This window comes from Leopardus geoffroyi, chromosome B1 (genome assembly GCF_018350155.1).
Source record: "Leopardus geoffroyi isolate Oge1 chromosome B1, O.geoffroyi_Oge1_pat1.0, whole genome shotgun sequence".
Taxonomy (NCBI): Eukaryota; Metazoa; Chordata; class Mammalia; order Carnivora; family Felidae; genus Leopardus; species Leopardus geoffroyi.
In genome coordinates, this window is record NC_059327.1 from 2543074 (window position 1) to 2567705 (window position 24632).

The 24632-nt window shown below is 42.3% G+C and overlaps 1 protein-coding gene across 5 annotated transcripts in view; it reads right to left on the reverse strand.

Moving 5' to 3' along the window:
• Positions 1-24632, reverse strand: part of CSMD1 (CUB and Sushi multiple domains 1) — a 2022178-nt gene that overhangs the window by 208312 nt on the left and 1789234 nt on the right. For all 5 annotated transcript variants that reach the window (XM_045451804.1, XM_045451793.1, XM_045451792.1 and 2 more), the window contains one exon: positions 12749-12853. In XM_045451804.1, the coding sequence (XP_045307760.1) occupies positions 12749-12853 (105 nt within the window). The remainder of the gene's footprint in view (positions 1-12748; positions 12854-24632) is intronic.

Genomic DNA, 24632 nt, shown 5'->3' on the forward strand with positions numbered 1-24632 from the left:
GCCCTTCAGAGATGAAGAAGAAATTAAGACATTTCCAGATAAAAACTGAGGGAGTTCATCACCACTAGATCTGCCCCCAAAGAAATGCAAATTTATGTTAATGGATATGCAATATAAAAGGGTAATTTGTGTCATCGATAAAGAGGAGATATAAAGTAGAACAGATATAAAGTAGAATTTTATATGTGATAAAAATTATCATAAAATATATTATTGCAATTTTAAGAAGCCTCATGTAATTGCAATGGTATCATTAAAGAAAATAACTACATTATACACACAAAGTGAAATGAGAAATAAATTATAGCATATCACTACAAAAGTACAACAGAACACAAAAATCAGCAATAGAAGAAAAGAAGGGCAAAATAGCTGTAAGACATACAGAAAATAGATGAATAAAATGGCAACAGCAAGTCCTTCCTCATCAGTGATTACTTTAAATGTAAATGAATTAAATACACCAAGTAAAAGACACAGATTGGCAAAATGGATAAAAAATAAATAAGACCCAATCATATGCTGCCTACAAGACACTCACTTTAGATCTAAGGATACACATAGACTTAAAATGAAATGATGTAAAAGATATTTCATGAAAGTAAGAAACTAACAAGATCAGGAGTGGCCACACTTACAGAGATAAAACAGCCTTTAAGGTGAAACTGTCACCAGAGACAAAGATGGACATTGTGTGATGAGAAAAGGATCAACTGACCAGGAAGGTACAATTATTAATATAGATGTGACCAAAATTAGGATTCCCAAATATATGAAGCAACCATTGACAGAAGTGGAGAGAGAAATAGCCACAGCACAAAAATACTGAGAACCTTCAACACCCCATTTTAAGTTATGGACAGAAGCACCAGGCAGACGTTCAATAAGGAAGGGCTCAAACAACACTAAACACCAACTGGGCCTAACAGATATTTACATAATACTCTACCCAAAAAAGCAGAATGCACATCCTTCTCAAGCACATATGAAACATTCTCCAAGACAGACCACGTGTTAGGTCACAAAACAAATCTTTTTTTTTTTTTAATGTTTATTTATTCTTTTTTTTTTTTTTTTTTTTGGGAGAGAGAGAGAGAGAGAGAGAGAGAGAGAGAGAGAGAGCAAGCAAGGGAGGGGCAGAGACAGAAAGAGACACAGAATCGGAAGCAGGCTCCAGGCTCTGAGCTGTCAGCACAGAGCCTGATGCAGGGCTCAAACTCACAAACTGTGAGATCATGACCTAAGCCAAAGTCAGACATTCAATCAACTGAGCCACCCAGGTGCCCCGGGTCACAAAACAAACCTAAACTGATTTAAGAAGATTGAAATCATACAAAGTATCTTCTCTAACCTCAATAGAATGAAACTAGAAATCACCAGCAGAGAGAAAACAGAGAAAAAAAATTTTGTGGAAATTAAACAATGAATCTTAAACTCAACCAATAGGTCAAAGACCAAATAACAAGAGAATTCAGAAAATATATGGATAAATGAAAACAAAAGTGTGACATACCAAAAAGTTACAGGATGTGGTAAAAGTGGTACCATGAGGAAAATTACAGTGGTAAATGCTTACGTTAAAAAAACGAATGAAGATCTCGGGTAAACAACCTGACCTTAACACCTCAGGGAACTAGAAAAAGACAACAAACTGATCTATGATCCAACAGTCCCATTTTTGGGTATACATCCAAAAGAATTCAAAGCAAAAACTCAAAGAAATATTTGCGCAAGGTGGAAGTAATCCAAATGTCCACTGAAAGAAGAAAGTGTAGTATATGTACACAATGGAGTGTTATTTAGCCTTAAAAAAGGGAAATCCTGTCACAGACTAAAATATGGATGAACCTTGAGAACATTATGCCAAGTGAAATAAGCTGACCACGAAAGGACAAGCAGTGTATGATTCCACGATCTCTAAAATAGTCAAAATCAGAGAAACAGAAGGGAGAAAAGGGGTTTCCGTGGGCTGGAGGGAGGGGAGAAGGAGCGATATTGTTCAATGGCATACAGACCTGCAAGATGAAAAAGTTCTAGAGATCCGTTGCACAACAACGTGAATATATTTAACCCTACTGGACCACACGCTTATAAATGGTTAGGACTGTTCAGTTTAACATTAACGTGTTTTTTTTTACCACAATAAAAAATCAGCAGAGGTGGGATAAGAACGTCAGGTCTAGAGTCAGACACATGAGACAGCATGAACAGGGCCCCCTAGGTTGTACCTAACCCTACCACAGCATGGAAGCACAACACAGACCACAGCGCGGACCACAAGGCATTTCAGTCTCCTTGTTTACATCCCTCTCGTTGCTCAGAACGAGCTCCTTACAATGGGTGACCATACATCTCCAAGAACTAGCAGAGTCTTAGTATAATTTTGTAAACAAATCCATGCATCACATGTATCTGTAGAAAATACAAAACGCTTCATAAATACGTAAAGATAAAAAAACGTTCACATACAACAGGGAATTTTACAATTTTTATTTAAAAAATGGACTATCAAAAACAAGATCACAGACCTACCCCTTGTCTCTTTGAAATTTCTCCCCCCTAACTGGACATTACCACCTAATAATTAAATCACATGAAAACAAGTGCATCAACACAATTTACTAAGTTCTGTACAGAGATTAAAGAAAGGAGGTGTGGAAGAAGGGCCATATTTCCCAGAATCCCATACAACTAACAGTTTAATTGGGCTTAGAGGCCATAAAAAACAGTACTAAGGGGGAAAATGTGTTGTAATTGAAGCGTGTGGATAATCAATGCCAATACAAACAGAGGTCAAAGCAGTGACCACGGATTGACATAGTACAGGCAGGCTTCATGGCTGGGGCAGGCTGAGGGGTTCTAGAAGCACAGGTGGGACTCTGAAAGGCAGAGACACATGGGGGAGGGGTCGCTGGTGAGGAGGACACAGGAGCTCTTGTGTGAAAATGGAAACGTACACAGTGTGGTGGACGGTGTCTGACCAAATTAAATGGCTTGAGGGGAAACTGAGTGATAAAACCCATTGAGACGTTGGACAGAGATGCCATAAGAAGCAAGGGACACACTGTTGAGCCCCTGAAGGATTTCTGTCAGGTGACGAAAGTTAGGATCAAGGAGGCATGGAGGGATAAATCCCAGTGTGGCACTGGATTGGAAAGGGGCGGAAACAGGACCAGTGGAACACTGTGGCCGTAGTTCAGTGTTAAGAATCAGGGGAATGTCAAGATTTAGGGGAACGCATGTTTTTAAATGAAAAACCCACCAGGGACCTAAGCAGAACATGCCCTGAAAGGCTTTCTTGCTGATCACATATCTGGTACGGGGCAGCAGATCTGATGAGAGCCCGCTAGGAAAGGGCGTCGGCACTTCAGTTTTACTTACGAAATGGGACACAGAACATAGACAACTCTGATGAACAGGTGGAGGGAGCCTCATCGTTTGGGGAGTGGGAAACAGCCATGTGTCATCCCCTCTTCTAAAACTGCTTCCCCTTCCGACACTCAGAACTTTTCTTCGATCACCTACCTGACTGAACTCCGCTCCCCTGCGTCTAGAGCCTTGATCTAGACCATTTGATAGGACTGAGCATCTCATAAAAGATTAGCCGGTGATTGGCTAAGTCACCAAGTCACCCATAATTACTTATTCAAATTATGGCATCTTTATTCCCTAGCTAATTACCGTGGAAGATCTGTAAGACCAGCAGTAGAATATTCTTTCAACTTGTAACACCCAAGGGATGAATTTGATAAAATAATATCACGAGTTTTAAGCTAGTAAGAAGATCCTGAAGCCAATGGGATGATTAAAAACACAGAATAATAATTTTCGAGTGACCACAACTTGTCAATAAAGCAGTATACTTTTGCCTGTGGGACTCTCTTGAAGTGTCTGTTCTAAAAGGACAAAATCTCTAGATTTACCCATTACACGGGCATAGAGGATCTGTATGTGTATAGATAATGACAGCTTGACATCTAATAAATATTTCCCACATTATTTTTCCATAGTTGGACTCAGAAACGCACTGTGGCTCAACAATTTTGTTTTTCCAGAGTACTCACGGACTCAAACAGGCTAGGATTTAATGAAAGTGAGCTCACTGCAAAGCAAACCGAGCTACAAGATCACAAGGAGGGTGGCAGTGAAAAGAAAACCCAGTTCCCTGCCATTCTCAGAAATGTGTAGATCCTCATGGCAGTCTAGAACCAGCAGATATTCCAATCATGTTTGTCCGCCATTAATGTGCAAGCCCACAATATAATACTTAGTGATAAAGAGAAAACCATCACCATAAAATACGTGGTGCAGCCTTTACAACAGGCGTCCAGACAAAAGAATCAATAGCACCAGCGACTAACCCACGACGGAACAAAGACAAAAGAAGAGTTAAAGGACCAAGTGGCTTTCATTAGCAAACTTCCTCACTCCACAACTTTTTAAGTATTTTAATCATAAAATTAGTAGAAATCAACAAAATATTTTGGGTGTTTGTGAAAATTAAATTTAAATAAAAATCCCTTCTATTCCTCTATTACTTAATCGCATGAAAACAACCGCATATAATTTCAGAACTCTGAGTGTGTGCGGCATGGTGTGACGGACTCTGGAGAAGTCAGGGTTTTACGTCACGCCACCCTGGCAAACAGCGCTCAATTCAGATACATCCTTCAAACCCAAACTCTAGGGCCTTCTGACTTCCGCTTTATCCTCACTCTCTATGTCCGTCCGGGATACCATCTGGTCTACCCGCCATCTGCATGTCAAATCCTTGTCTCTCCACATATCCCCTCCTCCTCGGAGCCACGTCACCCCTCCTGGTGACTGCAAAGGGCCTACCCAATACAATTGACCCTCTGTTATTGCCACGGCCCCACACCGCCTGTCTCTACTCAGTAGCTTAATCTGTGTGAAGGACACACCAGATGATACCACTTCCCCGATGGAACCCTTTCAACGACTTCCGATCGCCCTTATGACGAAGTCCGCGCTACAAGGCGCTGTGGTTCTCCCCCTTGCTCACCCTTGGGCCTTATTTCTACCTGTCTTCTTACTGTTCACACTGCTCCCTCTATTCTAGACTCTTGTTCTCTTCACTTTCATGTGTGTGCTAGACACGCTTCCACCTGGGCTCGCTGTGACCATAGTTTCTTTGGACTCTAATGCTTTCCCCTACGTGTTTTTGTGACTGACTACTGTTCTTCCACCCTTCCTTCAAAACGTATTTTCTAGCTAAAACAGAGCACAGCAGTCATGCTGCATGTCAGAGCTCTGTCTACTTTCTACAAGGCACTTTGCACAATCTGTAACCATCACGGACACGCTAGGTTTTCTCGTTTGTTATGCCCCCCGCTAGAATTTAGATTCTATGTGAGCAGAGACCACGTCTGCTTGTCTTGTCATGACTGTCCACAGAGCCCAGAGCATGCCGTATATGAGACATGTTCGGATAATTCATGATGAATGCAGGGATGCCCACAAATTACTTTAGCAGGAGCACGAATGAGCGAGGAGGGAGGAACGACTATCACCCAGGGGTGGAATGAAGGCAAAACGTGCACGTTCTGTGAAAGCCACTCCACGTAGAGAACAATCAAACACAAAAGTAGCCTCAAATGACTCACAAGGGCAGATGCACCAAACGACAACAGTTCATTTGAAACCAGACTCGTTTTCAATTCTGAGTCACGAGCGGCCTGAGTAGCAGCATGATTGATTTAATGCTTGACGATTCCCCCGAGCAGCATCCAGAAGGCCAGCTGACAAATACACATTAGGCCAGGACCCACCTCTTAAATAAGTGTGGGAGCAGTAGGACTCCACAGGTGCAATTTTAAGGTAAGTCCTCAGTTCTATACATCGCACTCTTGCCCATTCACAAATTTAATGCCTAAAATTCCAAAGACTATAGAGAAACTTTCGTTCAGTGCTATATTTGCTTCTAGGTGAGTTTTTAAATAACATTTTCTGTTGCCTAGCTTACTTTATTGTAACAGGATGGTATATAAGACATATAACATGCAAACCATGAGTTAACTGCCTTGTTTACGTCGTCGGTAAGGCTTCTGGTCAACAGTAGGCTATTAGTCATTCAGTTTTGGTGGGTCACAAGTTACACGCAGAGTTTCAATGACTGGGGGTTTGGCACCCCTTAACCCTCACACTGTTCAAGAATCAACTTTAAAAACTTCTGTGGTCCTCGGTAGAGTTAGAACTTGATAAGAAAACTAGGAAGACATGAATAATTATCAGTTGATGTGACTTGAACCAATTTTTAAAGGATTAAGGGGGGGCGCCTGGGTGGCGCAGTCGGTTAAGCGTCCGACTTCAGCCAGGTCACGATCTCGCGGTCCGGGAGTTCGAGCCCCGCGTCGGGCTCTGGGCTGATGGCTCAGAGCCTGGAGCCTGTTTCCGATTCTGTGTCTCCCTCTCTCTCTGCCCCTCCCCCGTTCATGCTCTGTCTCTCTCTGTCCCAAAAAAACAAATAAATGTTGAAAAAAAAAAATTTTAAAGGATTAAGGGAGGCATTCTTTGTTTGCCAAACTGGAAGTTAATAGAGGCGATTCTTGGAAAGAACATTTAGAAAAAAATCTTACGGATTTTTACTATATAAATAAACACAAAAAGGGGCTTACTATGAAGTGATTAAGAAGATAACTTCACTATACCTTTGAATGAGTACTGGTTTACGAGATGTTCACTAGGTGGAAAGCAGTGAGCTTTAATCTCTGAGTACACAGAGTGAAATCTCTGTAAACAGAGTGACAGTTAGATTGAAGCTCATTCTTGTTTAATTTCTCATCCCCTGTGATTTTATTCATGTCCAGCATTCAAGCTGAGAAACCTTATTAGTATTAATGTAATACTAAAGTGCCATTGAAACATTTATTAATAATTTGCAGGTATTTATAAAGATCATTGTAGTCATTGTAATCGAATCAAAGTTGTCAATATTCGATTGTGAGAACATCCTACTAAAAATATTTAGTACTTTTGATTTCAAAAAGCTCAGTGCATTTTCCAGAATTCAATCTTTATCTAGATAGTTCGTTCTGAATTCCTGTTTTGAAATGAGTACACAAAGGAAATAAAATATGGTACCTACTGAATCACTGAACACAAGCAGGAAGGAAATTAATGCAGCTAACTGTATTATATTCTCCACATTATGTAAAAAATTGACACACGACCGTCATGCAAAGTTCATTTCTGCGTTTTGAAGACAACTTCCTTTGCAAATTGTAAGTACCTTTTAGAATACAGAACAAAGGAAATCATCTCTTTTAATTAACTACTACATTTTCCTTTTCAAAAAGAAAATTATGTAAATAACATCTATTTCCTTTTTGCTTGTATTGCCACAAATTCAAAGCTACGTTTAATGTTGAATAATGTCATTTCTTTTATTCTATGTGCCCAGTACATTTATATCTTCCTCCTTTGTTTCGTTGAATCAAATATTTGGAAAACGGGTCATTTTAAAGGGAAATTAGACAATCTTATCTTTTTGTCTGACTACATACCTTTTGATGAGGTCTTATACATTGCTAATGTGTAATCTTGTTTTCACTATATGCTTAACTACCAATTATATAAATACATGTGAGAAGGACTTAGTGAGCTATCAGTTCTGAACTGGTTGCACTTGAAATAATAACACTGTATCACAGAGCGCTCTAGACAAATGAATGCTTAAAAAACACTGATGTCAAAATCAAATCAATAGTAAAATATGTTACAAATATTTTATAATGGTAGATAATCACTTCAACTAATGACAATAAACACACTGCTAAAATGTGACAAATAACAAACCTCCAGCTACCCTCCCTTGTAAAGGAATACCATGCAATTCGAACAGTGAGACTCACTATGTTTTCTTCTCTACCAATTTTCCTTTTCTTCCTCATGATAACTACACACCACTGATTCAAACTCCAACCGGTTTCAGAATAAATATATTCTAAATGTACTAATTACTGCAATATTTTTGTCTTCTTCTCCACTATCCTTTCCTGTGATGCTGTCGTTGTCATAGCTTGTATGTTCCTGGTTCTGATCCACCAGTAGAGTCTTCTCTGTCTGTGGCCAGATCCCTAGACATGGGACAATGGCCTTCACATCGGGCCGTGTTCATAGCTGGGCTACTATTTCAAGAATGGGGGTACCACAGGGCACCTGGGTGGCTCAGTCGGTTAAGCGTCCCACTCTTGATTTCAGCTCGCTCATGATTTCACTGTTCGTGAGTTCCAGGCCCATGTTGGGCTCTGTGTTGAGCCTGGGAATCTCTCTCTTTTCTCTCTCTCTCTGCCCCTTCTTTGCTTGTTGGCCCTCTCTGTCTGCCTCTCTCTCTCAAAACAAATAAATAAATGTTAAAAAAAAAAAAAAGAAAAAACTAAAAAAAACTAAAGAATGGCTCCCGTGATGTATTATAAGATATGTGAAGTCTATAGTGCACCATAGCTTCTCTGTCTTACTCGCCTTCCAGGGGCCAAATGTTGTATCTTAGAGACTCCAGAAATACTATACTAGCTCCACTGGGTTTCCCAGTAGCGAATGTTGACAGGAAATAAAACAAAACAAACAATCAAACAAAAATTCATGATAAAAATGCTGAAATAAAAAAGTTCCTACATACGCAATGATTTTGGTGCTGTTTTCACCAAGTGCCATGCGTTAGCACCAAAGGGGCTTGCATAATTGCAGCAGCCTTGTGCTGGAGGTAAAATTCACTCATGGCTTCGTCATGCTAACTCAGGACAGATGTATTCAGTGGGGTGTTGTAAGGTTTGCTGCAGAATTAAGGTTAAATATCTTCCAACTTAGCGAGGCAGAACTATGTATTGGGTGCACCCGAATAATGGTGTAATTTAAAAGAGAAGGTTTTAATCATGGAACGTATGATTATTAAATAAGCATGGGTATATGTAAAAATCGGAAGAGTTTCTATTCAAAAATTTCTAAATGGGGAATAGCTCTATATTAGATGGACTTATTCTGCTAATAATGTATCTGTAATATAAACATATTATCAAATTTAATTCTATAATTTATCTGTAAGTATTTGTAAAATTTTCACAGTTCTGATGAAAATCCTATATTACTGTGTTACAATTATGTACATGTTACATGGATGATAGACACAGATAGACCATTTTTTTCCACAATGAGCATTTCAAGGGGTGCCTGGCTGGCTCAGCCAGTACAGCATGGAATTCTTGATCTCAGGGTCGTGAGTTCAAGCTCCATGTTGGGCGTGGAGCCCACTTTAAAAAAAAAATTGTAAAAAGGAGCATTCAAGAAAAGCTTGTCCCTGGTTAACCTAAAGGAATATTATATAAATATTTATATATTTATCTTTGGGCAAGGGGAAACCCACAAAAGGATTTCCACTCCCACACAGGATATAGAAATCTGAAAAATAAAACACTGTTTTCACTTTAACAATGAGAAAAATCTAAACTGCGAGGTCCTAACTTTTCTTGAACTCGTCCAAGGGACGAGGTAGCAGGTACCCAGGTGACAGCAAGTCCAAAGAACAGCCTGTTCCAGGAGATCCAGGACATGAAGCTGTCTCTGTGACAAATACAGGACAAATACGCATGGGAAAGAATGAAACACTCAGGCCATCCTCTTGGCAAACTGCCAAAGGTCCGGAAGGGGCTCAAATAGCTCGGGGACCCAGACACAGTGGGGTGTGCCCTTCCTTATTTCAAATAAGACAAAGACAAACACTCCGACAGGGTGCATGGCTTCAACCTTATTAGCTTTCCTCCCACCAATTCCAGTGAACTCAACCAACCCTGGTCTATTGCTGTATATGGCACATATCATGTATGTCAATAGACATGCTTATGTTCATATATATCCAACCTTCTCTGCTCTTTCCTGCCGAGTTCTGGAATGGCTACCACCAGACTGTTCCCCAGCGGCAGGTTCGTGCCACGCACCCTCGGCTCAGATTTCGTAATTTCCAGGGTAACCCAGCACCATCATTGCCTACGTACATCTTTAAGGTTCCATGGTATTTGCTTATTTGTTTTGTTCTGTTCTGGTAGTTTTTCTGAAGAAAAGAGCCCAGAGCAAGGGTGATAACTGTGTCCCTCTGTGTAGCCGTGTCAAACTTCCTACCCAGATAGATAAAATAAAAGAAGGACGGGGGTGCCTGGGTGGCTCAGTCAGTTGAGTGTCTGACTCTTGATTTCGGTTCAGGTCCTGACCTCACGGTTCGTGGTTCAAGCCCCGCATCAGGCTCTGTGGGGACAGTGTGGAACCTGCCTGGGGGTGGCTGTCCTTCTCTCTCTCTGCCCCTCCCCCACTCACGCCATCTCTGCCTCTGTCAAAATAAATAAATAATTGCTTAAAAAATTAAAAGAAGGGCATCTGGCTTCCAGAACGTGGCGCGCTCAATTGTGCCGATCTTTTGAGCTTCCGCTCGGACCCCGCAAGAGAACCCAGATCACCCGTATCTGATCAGACCTTCCTGGAATTGCTTTCTCAGTCATTAAAATTTTATGCTTCATCCCCTCAGATAAAAATGTTTGTTTTCTGTTGGGGAAATTCCTATCAGTGCTCATCCGGAAAGATGGACCATTATCACTACCGGGGCCAGGCGCTCACTTCTGGATGAGAAACTGAAAGTCTTCACGGAGAAGCAGGTGCGGATCAGCGATCACAGCTCTGGTTTCAGGGCCAGACGAGCCGCATCTCCAACACCGACCCGCAGGCTTCCTTCCCTTCCGCGTGTCCCCCAACTACTCGTGACCCTCGGTGTCACTGTTCGTCAAACGCAACAGTGCGGGCACTGCTTCTGCCTCTGGTAAAGCGCCTTCGTGACGAAGGGTCTCTGGGCGTTCCGTGGGTCACAAGCAGGGTGACCAGAGCCTGTGCAGGCTGAAGACACTACCTTGTGTCCTTTCTCCTGTAAAAACCGGGCGTACCTCAAAAAGAGGGCTTTCTGAGGACAAAGCAGGAAGGAGCTGTGACATGTTTAGACCTGGCATAGGGCGGGGGCTTTTGTTGTTTTTACTATGATCTCACGGATATCAATTTTAGGAACATATCTGGATTTAGAGGCTTGTGGACAGGCGGTACCTATTTTCAGGTAGATGCAAAAATAGGTCAAGAGATTAAAAGTATCAGACAATCTCCGGGCAGTTTATTTCCACGGTCCCTATACTGTTTGCTCTTGGCCTTCTGAAGGTTAATTCTATGAACACGTTATATAACCCACATTTTAAACTCTGCACGTAGAATGAGAACAGAGGAACGAGTGCCTGTAGATACACAGAGGGTAAGGGAACACATGCACGACACAGGTGATATCAGAATGGTGCCACCATCGAAAAACAGCCACTCCAAGCGAATCTTAACAAACAGGACTGTGGCATTATGTTTGGCCAACTAAAATATAAGCGCATTAAGTAATTAAGCAAGGCTGTGGATTTGTAAATAAGATTCATTTCGGTGAGAAATATCTTGGTGTTCCTCTTCTAACGAAGTGCATGGGCGGGAAACAGAGTGAAAGGCAGACAATTATAGTGTTGAAGCTGTAATCGTACATACTCGTAACTGCAGACTAATCATTTCACTAGCACCTCTCTTTATGAGAAGTGAAAAGCCTGAAGCCACAAGATAAGTTTGGAAGAAAGAGATAAGAACGTTCATCAGTTCTAACACTGCTGAAAGTATTAGCGAATTTATTAGCGCTATCATAAATGAGGTTGATAGTTTCCTATCTACAGATGTTCACGAAATGCATCAGACTGGCAGATTTTTTCCAGACATTTCCTACGTAAATAACACCCACAGCATCCTTTTACACTGTCACCAAAGTAGTCCTATTCAAATAAATTGGAATAAACTTGCATACAAATGCCTGTAATAAGTAGGGAAATTTAACCGAAACGGGAAACAGCCCTGTGGTTTGTGTCTGGTCCGGAATATTTATCATCAGCTGGAAATCTGGCCTTTCAAAAACATGCATGCATTTTCGTCTCGGCGAACTGTTTATCTCCATTCAAAAGATCACTTATTGAAGCCATCCATGTATTTGCTTATTCGCAACCACTTATTAAAGGAGATGGATATCGACATTAAGCATTTTTAGCGCTTGAAAACACGTCCTAAAATAAACCTGACTCTCATTGGAAAGTCTGACTTCGTTTTTACAAGGTTTACCTGCGTCATCAAACGCCAAAGAAGATTTGTGAATCTGACCTTTGTCAACCCATTTATCAGACGATTAACTCACTTCTCACATTCATTTTTAAAAGGTTAGCGTCTCCTTCGCGATACCTTCTTCCAATTAAAATGAGTAACACACGAAGCGGGCAGCGTGCAGCGAGGCTCTGTGATAGCCCTGCGCCACCCACCTTGGAGGCCCTGTGACCATAATCGGCTGGGAAATGATGACTTTCTGGGTTTCTGGACGCTAATATAAACACCACTCCCAAGAAAACCAGGAATAGCACACACGGTTACTTTTTGTGCTTCTGAACAATTTTTCCAGACACGAACTTCATTTATCCAACGATTCCAGATCCTAACTGACATTTCCTCATTAGTTCGCTCTTTATACCATGTATTTCATGGGGGCAGATTTTGTATGACCCAATTTCATGCAACTTGGAGAGTCGTTTTGGGACGAGGGTATTTTACTATGTAATGAGGGCACGGATTTGATTTTCCTTTCAGAACATGACTCGATATAACAGCGGAAGCCGGATGCAGAAAGAGGGGACCTTACTTTTGTACTCCAGGTGAAAGCCCGCGGCTGCCACGCTAATGTCAGACTGGAAGTGGAGACAGAGCTGATTGGACGTGCTGTTCAGAAGAGCTGGGACCGTGGTTCCTGAAAGAAACAGGTGGGGGACTTTAACATCACAAATGCATTCACTTTTCTCTAGAAAACACATACGGGTTCATCTGTTCAGGTTTACAAAGCCCTGCGGTCTGTCTGACCGCAACCTACTGAATCTGAGTATGGGCTTTGATGCTTCTGTCCTTCGGCGCCTTTCTTTTGTGCGAGTCCAGCAAAAAGTTGCACATCTCTCTGCCCCCCTCAAGCTGATGTGACGTCTCTCTATCATATCAGGGTATGAACACCCAGATTCTTACGTTCTACCTGGCACTGGTGCACTGGCTTTACAAGTGCCATTGTTTTAACAACACAATCATTTTCTTTGTTTGTTTTGTTTTGACTTGAACAAAGAGGGAAAAACTCAAATGAGGGGCATCTGGATGGCTCAGTCGGTTAAGCATCTGACTCTTGGTTTCTGCTCAGGTCATGAGCTCATGGTTTGGGAGTTCGAGCCCCGCATCGGGCTCTGCGCTGAGCGTGCAGAACCTGCTTGGGATTCTCTCTCTCTCCCTCTTTCTCTGTCCCTCCCCACCTCTCTCTTTCTCTGTCTTTCTCTCTCTCTCTCTCAAAATAAATAAATAAACTTAAAATATATTTTAAAAACCTCAAAAGAGCAAGTCTCATGGAGGTTGGGGGAGCAGTTAGCCTGGGTGGGCCGATCTGAAATACTGATAAAATGCTCCTTTTGACTACACATTCTCTTTTCCGTCCTTGGGGGATCCAAACTGAAGAATGTTCCCACTGAGATCTGCAAACAATTCCAACTGAGCATGAGTGAAGAGGAAAATACAGGTGTAGGACATGATGCTTGCTTTCCTTAAAATGTATTGACTTGTGTTGTGACAAACAAAAAGTCAGCAGGAGAGGTATCGATGGCAGGGACAAGGGTGATGGAGGAGCGGACACTGGAGGGGGCTGAGGACAAGGAAAATGCTCCTCGATCAGAAGTGTAAAGTATTCTGGGAGGATGTACTAAATATGGGAAACGATAAGCGAGTTTAAATCCCCTTGTGTTGACATGCACGTGCTTCAAGATGAGGGTGATCCTCATCACGGCACAAGCAAATTACTACAACCAGCCGCACTGGACAGAACCCTGCTGTGGAAAGAAGGAAACACTGTTTTAAATAACGGAATAAGGAAATGAGTCCATAATTATCCAAGACAGATGAACGTTACTGCAGAGGTAAGATTCTCCAGCATCCTTCTCTCTGTTGCCATGATCCCGTTTCTCCACCAGCTTTCTGTCCACAAGCCAGGTACAGAGTCCCGCTGCCCTCACCTCTCCAGGTATCCAAAGGCCCTTTGCGGGTGGAGTGTGCAAACCTAACTCATAATCTACGCCTGTAAAACCTGGCCAACCTCCTGTGTCCCCACGTCAGTCAACAAGCAGTTAGCATCCGCTCATGGCCCGTCACAGGCTTCCTTCTCTCTGCGACCCCGCCCTGCCATCTGTCAACAGGCCCCCTCTGGCCAGCCTCCTCAGACCGTCCCCCTTCACCGCCATCACCCCAGGGCTAGCCACCAGTACTAGTGAGTATGATGAGTGCAACGGTCTCCCGACCTGTTTTCTCAATCTCCTGTTGCCCTCAACCAATTCATTCTCCACCCAGGAGTCGGAAAGCTTTCTTTTTTTAATGGACATATGATTATTTCATACGGGAATTCTCATGGATTTCTGATGATCTTAGGATGGAATTTCAGCCTCCTTGATTTGACCTAAGACCCTGCATGATCTAACCAATGTCTATATTTCTAGCTTCTTGTCTTTCACAATTCATGTTTTCTGTTGGAGGTGTTCCCATAATTGTAGGCCTATGATGCTCTTTCTCTTTTCTTTTGATCCATTTTACCCTCTTTAAAAAAATCAATTGTAACTAACATACATTTTCATATTAGCTTCAAGTGTACAATGTAGGGGTTCAACAATTCTATACATCACTCAGTGCTCATCGAGATAAGTGGACTCTCGATCCCCGTCATCTATGTCACCTGTCTCCATATCCTCCTCCCCTTTGGTAACCATTACCCTGCATCTAAGAGTGGTTTTTGTTCGTTTCTTTTTTTATTTGTTCATCTCTTTTGTTTCTTAAATTGCACATGTGAGTGGAATCATTTGGTATTTGTCTTTCTCTGACTGACTTATTTCACTTAGCATCATACCCTCTAGATCCAACTGTGTTACTGCAAATGACAAGATTCCTTTCCTTTTTATGGCTGAGTAGTATTCCAGTGTGTGTGTGTGTGTGTGTGTGTGTGTGTGTGTGTGTGTGTGTGTGTATGTGTGTGTGTGTGCATCTATGTTATCCATTCATCTATGGGTGGACACTCGGGCTGCTTCCATATCTTGGTTATTGTAGACAATGCTGACTTGGGTCAGAGAGAAGAGGCCTCAGAGAGAAACTTAGGAGGAAGAGGGAGGAAGGCGTCCACGGCACCCACTTGTTGGCCTGACTCAAGACCTGTCCACATCAAGACAAGAAAGAGACCTCCACCAAAAACACCGATTTTTACCCATTTTTGTTCATTGTGTATGAGGTTTGCTGTCTTCTCTCTCTGGTATTATTTTTGTGTTCTCATGTACTTTTTCTAGTGGTTTCCCAACTTTAAAATATTTTAGGTCCAGGAGAGTCAACATACAGCGTTATCTGTATAGGTACAGTATAGTGATTCAACACTTCCCACACCAGCCGGTGCCCTTCACGACAAGCATTTTAGTAAGTGTGCTGCCGTAACAAGTACCAGTTTTGTATTTTTAGATAATCTTTGCAGAAAGAATGACATGTTTACCACTGATCTAACTAGTCTAACCAAATCAGGTGCCGTGACAGGATCTGCATTACTGTCCGCCTGGTTTTACCTGCAATTTGGGGTAACCGATGACTTTTTCTGCTGCATTTTTAATTTTTATTTATATTTATTTATTTTAGAGGGAGAGAAAGCATGAGTGGGGAGAATGGCAGAAGGACAGACAGAGAGAATCCCAGGCAGGCTCCATGCTCAGCACAGAACCCAACACGGTGCTGAATCCCACGACCCTGGGATCACGACCTGAGCCGAGGTCAAGAGCTGGACGCTCAACTGACTGAGCCACCAGACGCCCTGACTCAAACTCCTTTAAACAGTGCTGCCCTTCCTTGCTTCCCGCCCATGCGTCTTCTACCAAAGACCAGACGACGACCCAGTTACCCTCTCCTGTAGATACCACCCAGGCCGCCCTCGTCTGTAGCAACACAGCTTTTCTCTGCCTTCACGTGTAGGACAACATTCCTCTGCAGGGCTTCCTGCTTGGTTCAGTTCTTTCAAATTTGCTCTCTTTGGGAGACGAGACCCTAACTTCTACTTTCCAAAATTTACTTCACAGCCTTCAGGGCCCAGGAGAGGAATCTGTACATACAGGTATTTACTGCACATTGTTCAACTTTTTGGTTTGCTTGTCTTTGGTTGACTGAGTTACGGTGTGGTCAGAAAACCTGCTTCCACGCCTGAGTCCTGACACAAATTAGCTCATCACTGCAAACATCTTAATATGCTCCAGTTCCGTAAAATGAAGATGATATATGTATTTTTAAGTTTATTTGTTTATTTTTTGAGAGATAGAACACAAGTGGGGAGGGGCAGAGAGAAGAAGAGAGTAAGAATTCCAAGCAGGCTCCATGCTGTCAGCACAGAGCCTAACGTGGGGCTCGAGCTCACAAAGCACGGGATCATGACCTGAGCCGAAGTTGGATGCTTAATGGACTAAGCCACTTGGGTGCCCCTAAAATGAACATGATATTAAGTCCCTTACATGTGAGTAATAAATTGCCACGTATGTGACAATGCTGTGTGAGTGAGGTTCCCTCTACGTGTTATTACTGATGGTAGCAAGGCCTGAATGACTTTGTTTGTAGCTCTAGGATGAAATATAACCACTCGCTCCTCTACAAAAGATGCCGGATCTTGACGCCTCAGGGGGCACACCAGACACACGGGTACCAGTTAGCGAGGGAGGCCTGGGAGGGTGCCGTGCAGGGAGAACCTGGCCCCAGCTGGAGGGAGGGCAAGCCACACCTGCCATGAAGGAGTGCCCACGGGGGCCTGTCTAGACTGCACTAGACAGGAAGTTATTCCCAGCACACAAAACCCAGCTGGGAGATGTTTTTAAAAGTGTTGCCACAGGCAGTATATTTTTGATCATATTGTTTTACTGTGACCTAGATAGAGCAACACCTAACACAGGAAACTGAGAAATGGTATTAGAGCCCTACAGATTCTACTCTCAGCACAGACAAATTGGTATGAATTTTGATCTGTTGTATTCATTTATAATTTATAGCCTGCCGACTTCCAAAAATGATTGTAGGTGGCTTAGAACACAAGCCATATATATACATATATGTATATATATGTATATGTATATATGTATATGTGTATATGTATATGTATATATGTATATATATGGCTGTTCAAACAAATTTTTTTAAAAAGTTCAATTCATTCAAGAAGCCAATTGTTTTTCCCAAAATGTGTACCTTTAACAACTACTCATTCTTGTTTGTTTTTACTCAATAACAAACTTTTAAAATGGGTTCAATATTCTCTTATATTTTTTAAAGTACCATAGAAATAAAGAGTCTAAATATTGATTATACTTTTAAAAGTATTGAAATGTTAAGACTGATTTATAATCCTTTTACCATATAAAATTTTTAAAAAGCTCCTGTCAAAAAATTTCAAATCATTAAAAAAAATCAAACCATTTGTACCTCAGAAAGATTCAGGATGCCTGGCTCAGTTGGTCAAGGGTCCAACTCTTGATTTCAGCTCAGGTCATGATCTGATGGTTCATGGGATCGAGCCCCATGTCGAGCTCTGTGCTGACAATGTGGAGCCTGCCTGGGATTGTCTCTCTCTCTCTTTCTCTCTCTCTCTCTCTCTCTCTTCTGCCCCTCACCCACTCACTCTGTTTCCCTGTTTCTCTCTCTTTCAAAATAAACAAACATTAAAAAGGTGCAAATATAGCACAAAAACACCACATATCCACTGTATCTTTCTATACTACATAATAATTATATTTATCTCTATTACTAATTTATATATGTGTGTATATACGACATTATTTTATTCTAAACAATTTGTAAGTTACAAATGTGATGGCCCATTTCTTGTAAAACTTCAGTGTGTGTTCCTTACAACAGAACATCTCAAATCAAGGAAAAACTAACATAGACACGGTAGTTCCAAACATGCGATCCACAGATCTCATTTGATTTCCCCCAATACTGGCTTTCGTAGCAGAAGGATTCTGTCCGTGATCACGCGGCGCATTCAATCTTTGGCTCCCTTCGTTTTCTTCCATCCAGAAGAGTTTCTTAGTCTTTTCACGCCTTTAACAACTCGATACTTTCCAAAAACACAAGCACGTTTTTTGAGTGGAATATTTTTCAACTTGAGTCTGTCTGACGGTCTTCGCTATTCGACTCGGCCTATGCATTTTTGGCAAGAATGTTAAAAGCTGACACTGTATTCCTGCCTGGTTGTCTCATCTGCTCCACAATCGGTCTTGGGGGTGCGAGGGGGCTGTTGTGCTCAGGCTGCACAGGCTCCTTCGGGGCAGTTCCTCCAATCCCTGCTCTCGGTACATCATGTTGGTGTTAGATGGGCCGGGACGGGGGTGCTTTCCAGCAGCGCAGGTGCAGCCCCACGAGGAATCAAGCTCTCGGATGTCTGCTTGCTTTGACAGCGGGTCCATCAGTACACCCGTTCATACCATGTCCGTTACTGGCAGCCCCACCACTGACACTGGGCCAAAGTGGAATCTGCCGGGCTTCTCCCCTCCGGAGTTCCTACTCTCCTGCTCTCAGTGAGTACCAATTAGGCGGGGAGATGCAACGAGACCGTGAATGCGCCGTTTCTCATCAGAATTCGGCCCAGCAGTTCTGGCATGCGTGGATGTTCCAGTTTGAATTGCTTATCATTGGAGCAGTTGCCAAATGATGATCCTCTCATTCCACCTTCCATCCAGATGTATTAGTTTGCGTGCTGTAAGGGAGATCTTTCTTCTTCATTCATTTCGTTTATGCATGTATCTACTTATATTGGGATGCACTCATAGATTTCTATTTTATACAGAGAAGCTCATTGTATATGTGTGTGTGTGTGTGTGTGTGTGTGTGTGTGTATGTGTAATGTTTTTGTCCTACCAGAGCCCTGAAACATGAGGCTTCATTTCTCCAAGAATATTTGCTCCTCTAGGGAAAAACAGTATTAAGTTGATATCCAGAAACTCAGCGTTGGGTGCCAGAGGGGTTCTTGGCTACCGGGGTGCTGCTTTACATCTGCCAAAAGACAGAGGTGGGAAATACGCGTGCGCACACACACACACGCTTACATTTGTATTTTCATCTATCCATACTAAAACCACGAGTTTGCACTGAGACCTCGAATTCAAATCCAAGTAGCCTGCCTCATTTCCAGGTCTCTAACTCCTTTAGCAAATTCGGAGAAACCTGGTTCTCACTGCCGTCACTATATTACTCAGGTCCTCGGTTCCCACGTACGTACCCGGCCTTCTGACCTGACCAGCTACCATCTTGCTCATCCACTCTGTGGGGTCCCTGACTGTTCCAAACACACCCAGCAAGCACATGGGAAAAGAAAGGCAGTCACAATGAAATCTTAAAATTCATGCCATCCCTCACAAAATTAACTCCAGCCAGGAAGATGCCCTGCTGTGTGCACTGGGTCTGAAACCATTCATCCTTCATGGCCTCAGGAGTCTGTCCGACAGTGAATAAAGAGAAGATCATAGCCAGAAGTAAAATAAAGCTCTTCTTTTTAAATCTGGACAAATGCCACATACCCCTCAAACGAAAAAGGAGCCGGGCTTCCGACGGTGTGGGGGTGAAGCATGAGGGGCCACACCAGCGTCTGTCTTGGGACTCGCTTGGAGCGGTGTGTGTGCAGAAAGAGAGAGATGGAGAGAGAGTAACAGTGGGCTAGGAATCAGAACCCAAGATAATTTCCCCCAAAGCTTGCGGTGCAAAGACAGAAGAACCCTCGCACGCTTGGTCTCGGCCGAATCATAGGGAAGGAAAGAGACACACAGGCTTTGCCTGGTCCACTATTCCGAGGATGAATGAGTGCTAATGACTGTGACGTCATTCCATTCCACAGCGGTGTGCTCATTACATACCCGAGTCCAAGAGCGAGAGGCTCTCACCATCAGAAAGGGCACTACTCTTCCCTTGGGCAGCAGTAAGTAAAATAACAGAGAAACCAAAGGGTCCATATACAACTATGTAAGAGAAGCACTGTCACCATATTACATAAAATAGTACACAGTAGTCCCCTTTATCCACAGGAGGTACATTCTAAGACCCCCGGATGCCCGGAACCACGGAACGTACCAAACCCTGTGTATGCTATGCATTTTGCTATACGTGCACACCCATGATAAAGTGTGGCTTATAAATTAGGCACAGTAAGAGATTAACAACAACTAATAACAGAGTAATTATAACAGGTGCCATAGTAAAATGTATGCGAATGTGGTCTTTCCCTCAAAATATCTTACTGTCTTGCAGGCTCCCCTCTTGTGATAGTGCGAGACGGTAAGATGCCCACCTGGTGGGACAGAGTCAGGTGCATGATGCAGGCATGTGATATATAGCTATAGGTCAGCATTGACCTTCAGATAATACATCACAAGGAGGATCGTCTTCTTCCAGGGCCGTGGCTGATGATGGGTAAGTGAGACCACGTACAGCAAAAGTACAGGTGAGGGGGGACTATTGTCATGTATGCGTAGAGTATAAATCAGGAATTTTCTCGATTATTTTTTCAACTGGGCATATTCATAAACCATGAATTATTTTTTTCCATTGAACATACCCTTGTTATTCACAATGGCTACAACTGTAAAAAATGTTGACTTTGTGAATGTGGCTCTCACTGATATTTTTTCCCACAATATGCACTTGTGACAAAGGCTGAAAGCAGCCCAGAGGAGGAGGATGTGGTTGACGAGGCTCACTCACAAAAAAATGCTATTCTCTTGGAAGGTGAGAAGGTCTTAGAAACAACCAAATCACCCCCATTCAAACATTATTAGGTTATCTCAAAAATACATAAACCTTGGAATATTAAACCACAAGATGTAAGTGGTCTGTTTAACTTCAGAAAGAAGTGTGTCTGCAATGTCATAATATTATTATATATTTGCATATGGCATAACACTGTATATTATTTAATGCAATTGATTTTAAGTATAAAGAAGTTCAATCTAAGTGCATGGGAAAAGATTGTCAGACAGACTCTTTTAATTTGGTAGAAGACATTATATAAAATAATGTATCATGTTATTAGTTCCAATTAGATGACTTCAAACTGGATTTATATCTTCACATGTTATTTATTAATGACTTTTTCTTTTGATCACGTTGCTTGCTCACCCGCTTTTATTTAACTTAATATTAGTTTTCTTAAAAGCTTACATCTTTGCATTTTTGCAAGGAATTTTGCAATACATCTGCATTTTGCATTTTTGGTTAGAACTTTTACAAGAAGTTTGCATCTTACATTTTGCAAGAAAGTTGATGGCAACAGCAAACTCCATGATGATTTTTTTCGGAGGAATTTCTTAATCCTAACCTTGACACATGACGAATCCTTATTTCTATTTCAGAAAAGAATACAGGCTACGTATCGACGATTATCTTAGAGATGTTTTAGGCTCAGGTACCTCTATGCCACCACACCTATTATAAAAATCACTCGAGCCAACATGTATCATAAAATACTGTGATCAAAGGCAGATATTATGAGGACAGAGAACAATGTTATAAAACTTACACATCATCTGTATTTTCTTAAGACTTTACTAAGTAGTTTTTTGTTATTCCTTTTATATGTGACGTCTCAGAATGACAAAGAATCAAAATAGTGGTGTATTCTCTGCTCGCACTGTTAATATGTGGCTCTGTGTAGTAAATGAACTGTCTGCTCTTTGTTCCTGGTACCCAGACAGTAACCCCCTACCCTTGGACTGTTCTGACAGGAATGTCTTTGTTATTCCAGGCGGGCTCCTTAGACCACACCGGAGTTTATGGTAGCTCTGCTTATGAGCATGTGTATCAAACGGTAGGGCAGTGGCTGTGCATGTGGGAAGGACAGCCACGCGCTTAGCGGCTTGGGGTTTTGAGCCAGATGATGTCAGCCTGACCTCCCAACCTCTGTGGGGTAAGGAGCTGAAGACCGAGTCGAATCTTGTAGCCAGGGACTGAATGCATCGTGCCTCCATAACGAAAACCCAGTGGGAAGTCTGGACAGCAGAGCTCAGGAGAGCTTGCAGGTTGGTGACACACACTGGTGTGCCTGGAAAGTGACATGTCCTGAGGACACGGAAGGCTCCTGTTTGAGACCCTCCCAGATGCCGCTCTATGAGTCACTTCATCTGGCTGTTCCTGATATGATTACTCTACAATACACTTTATTTATTAGCAGATTGCTTTCTCATGTCCTGTGAGCTATGTAAGAGAATGATTCAAACTAAGATAAACCCCTGAGTTTTTAGCCAGTCGGTCAAAGGGTGGGTGGTCCAAGGGCGCTGAGCGTGGGACTGGGGTCTCAGGGGAAAACCATGCCTTCGACCCATGCAGTGTGTGCCAACTCCTGGTGGTTGTGGTCAGAATTGCATTGCAATGGTATTTATGCCAAATCGGTTTTAGATGATGGAGATTAAGGAAGGCACCTGTGATGAGCACTGGGTGTTATACCGAAGTGTGATATTGAATCAAATGCTACATTGAATCGCTATATTGTACACCTGAAACTAACATCACACTCCATGTGAGCTAACTGGAATTGAAATAGAAACCTGGAAAAAAAATTGAAAAGTGTAGCCAACATCTACACATTTAGCTAGAGACACTGTTTACTATTAAAAGTAAACCCGGTTTTTACTTAGAAATGCATCTCGACGTCTACATCCATTGACTTAATATGTTTAAATTTGTACACGTGAAATATCAGAAAAAAAAGGTTCTGTTCTCCTAATTCCAAAAACTAAAATAAGAAAGAGAAGATTGGTATTGTTCTTCTTTGCCACATACGTAGGCAATGTGTTTACTTCTTTTATTATTATCATTTTTACTATCATTTAGGAAGCCATTCCTGCTAACCTTGGTCAATCAACCATACAACTGCCTTGCTGTATACAAAGAACATGTACACACGTTGTATGTAAATGTGTTCAGCAACACACTCGTGCCTCAGACAATTAGGTGGAAAAATTCGTTCAAGGTTAAACCCTTCTTTTTGAGAAGTTGACTTCTTTTTGAGAAGAAGACTTGTGAGAAGTCTTTTTGAGAAGGTTTCCTGTGCAACCTATTCCTAATATTAACTAAGAAATATAACATCACACATCTGAAGCTAAGTTCACACACAGGGGACAGTATTCCAGAGAAGGCTTAATCCAGGCTGATGTACATTAGTTGATACATAAAAAATAGATTTGAATGATGAAATTTGAACTTCAGATACAAAATGGCAAAAGATATACCTTGGAAGCAAGTTTTACTCAAGAAAACCGTAAGGAAGAGAAAGTATGTTTACCGTTTTGTTCTCCGTTTATTGAACAAATTCCACGTAGAAGTGGACCCCTGTGGTTCAAACCCATGTTGTTCAAGGGTTCACTGTATAATAGACAGACACACTAAACCACAGGGTTTCACTGCCTGAAGCATTTCTTCTCTCTTGGATTTATCTGCCCATGTTTTACTCATCTGTTAAGATGTTATCATTTTCCCCAGATATTTTATGCCATCCATTAAGATATTTCTTCGTTTGTTCCCCCAAATCCTAGGCAAATGCAACTTTTGACCTCCTTCATCACCCAACACCTGCCTGTGGTGTTACATCTTCGCCAAAAGTTATAGGTATTACTAGGTTACATTATATTTATATATGATGAAAACATGTATGATTATGATTATGAACATTATTACGTTTTGCCGTCTGCATACGGATGTGCAAGTGTGTTGTTTTTAGTGACAGACTTTTATTCCCAACAACAAACATGGTGCCTGGCACGTGCATCATACTGACACATAGGAGGCGGTGTAAAAAGTCGCAGGCCAAGCTGAACTGCGACAAGCGCTACGTGGTGGGGGCAGGACGTGAACCTTTCCAGGGGAGACAGCACTGCAGATGAGGCGTGCAGGTCTGGAAGGGGCAGTCGCACATAAACGTCCCCAAAGATACACCATGCCAAGACAGACCAACACAGGTGGCGTGTGAGGAGTGATACCTTCTACTGGCATTGTCTCACACTAAACTTTAAACGGCCCCGTAAACAGATGCTTTCATCTGCCGACAGCCAGAGACAACTCTGGAGTGACTTAAGAAGCGCGTGGTAAGATCACAGCTGTGGCGCGCACCGCAAACAGCCTGCCCGTCACCCGCTTTTCTTTCGGCGCCTGCTGAGCGACAGGATGGAGGCATCTCCAGATGCGGCTGAGATAAGGGGGAGATGTCGTTCGGGCCAGTGCCACGCAAGGAACAGTCTGTGGGGCCGGGCGCACTCTTAGAAAAGCTCTTAGTTTTCTGTGCAATCCTGGTTAATTCCGAAACGCGGAGATCGTTGCTCCTCAGTTGTAAGACAACGGCAAGGACAGCACTTCGCGCAGAGTGCGATTTTTAGGACTCTGTTAGCCTGGCCCTATCAGGGCTCGGTAAAGGTCATGATGATGATGATGGTGACAGGGAAGACAGTGATCTTGATAACAGC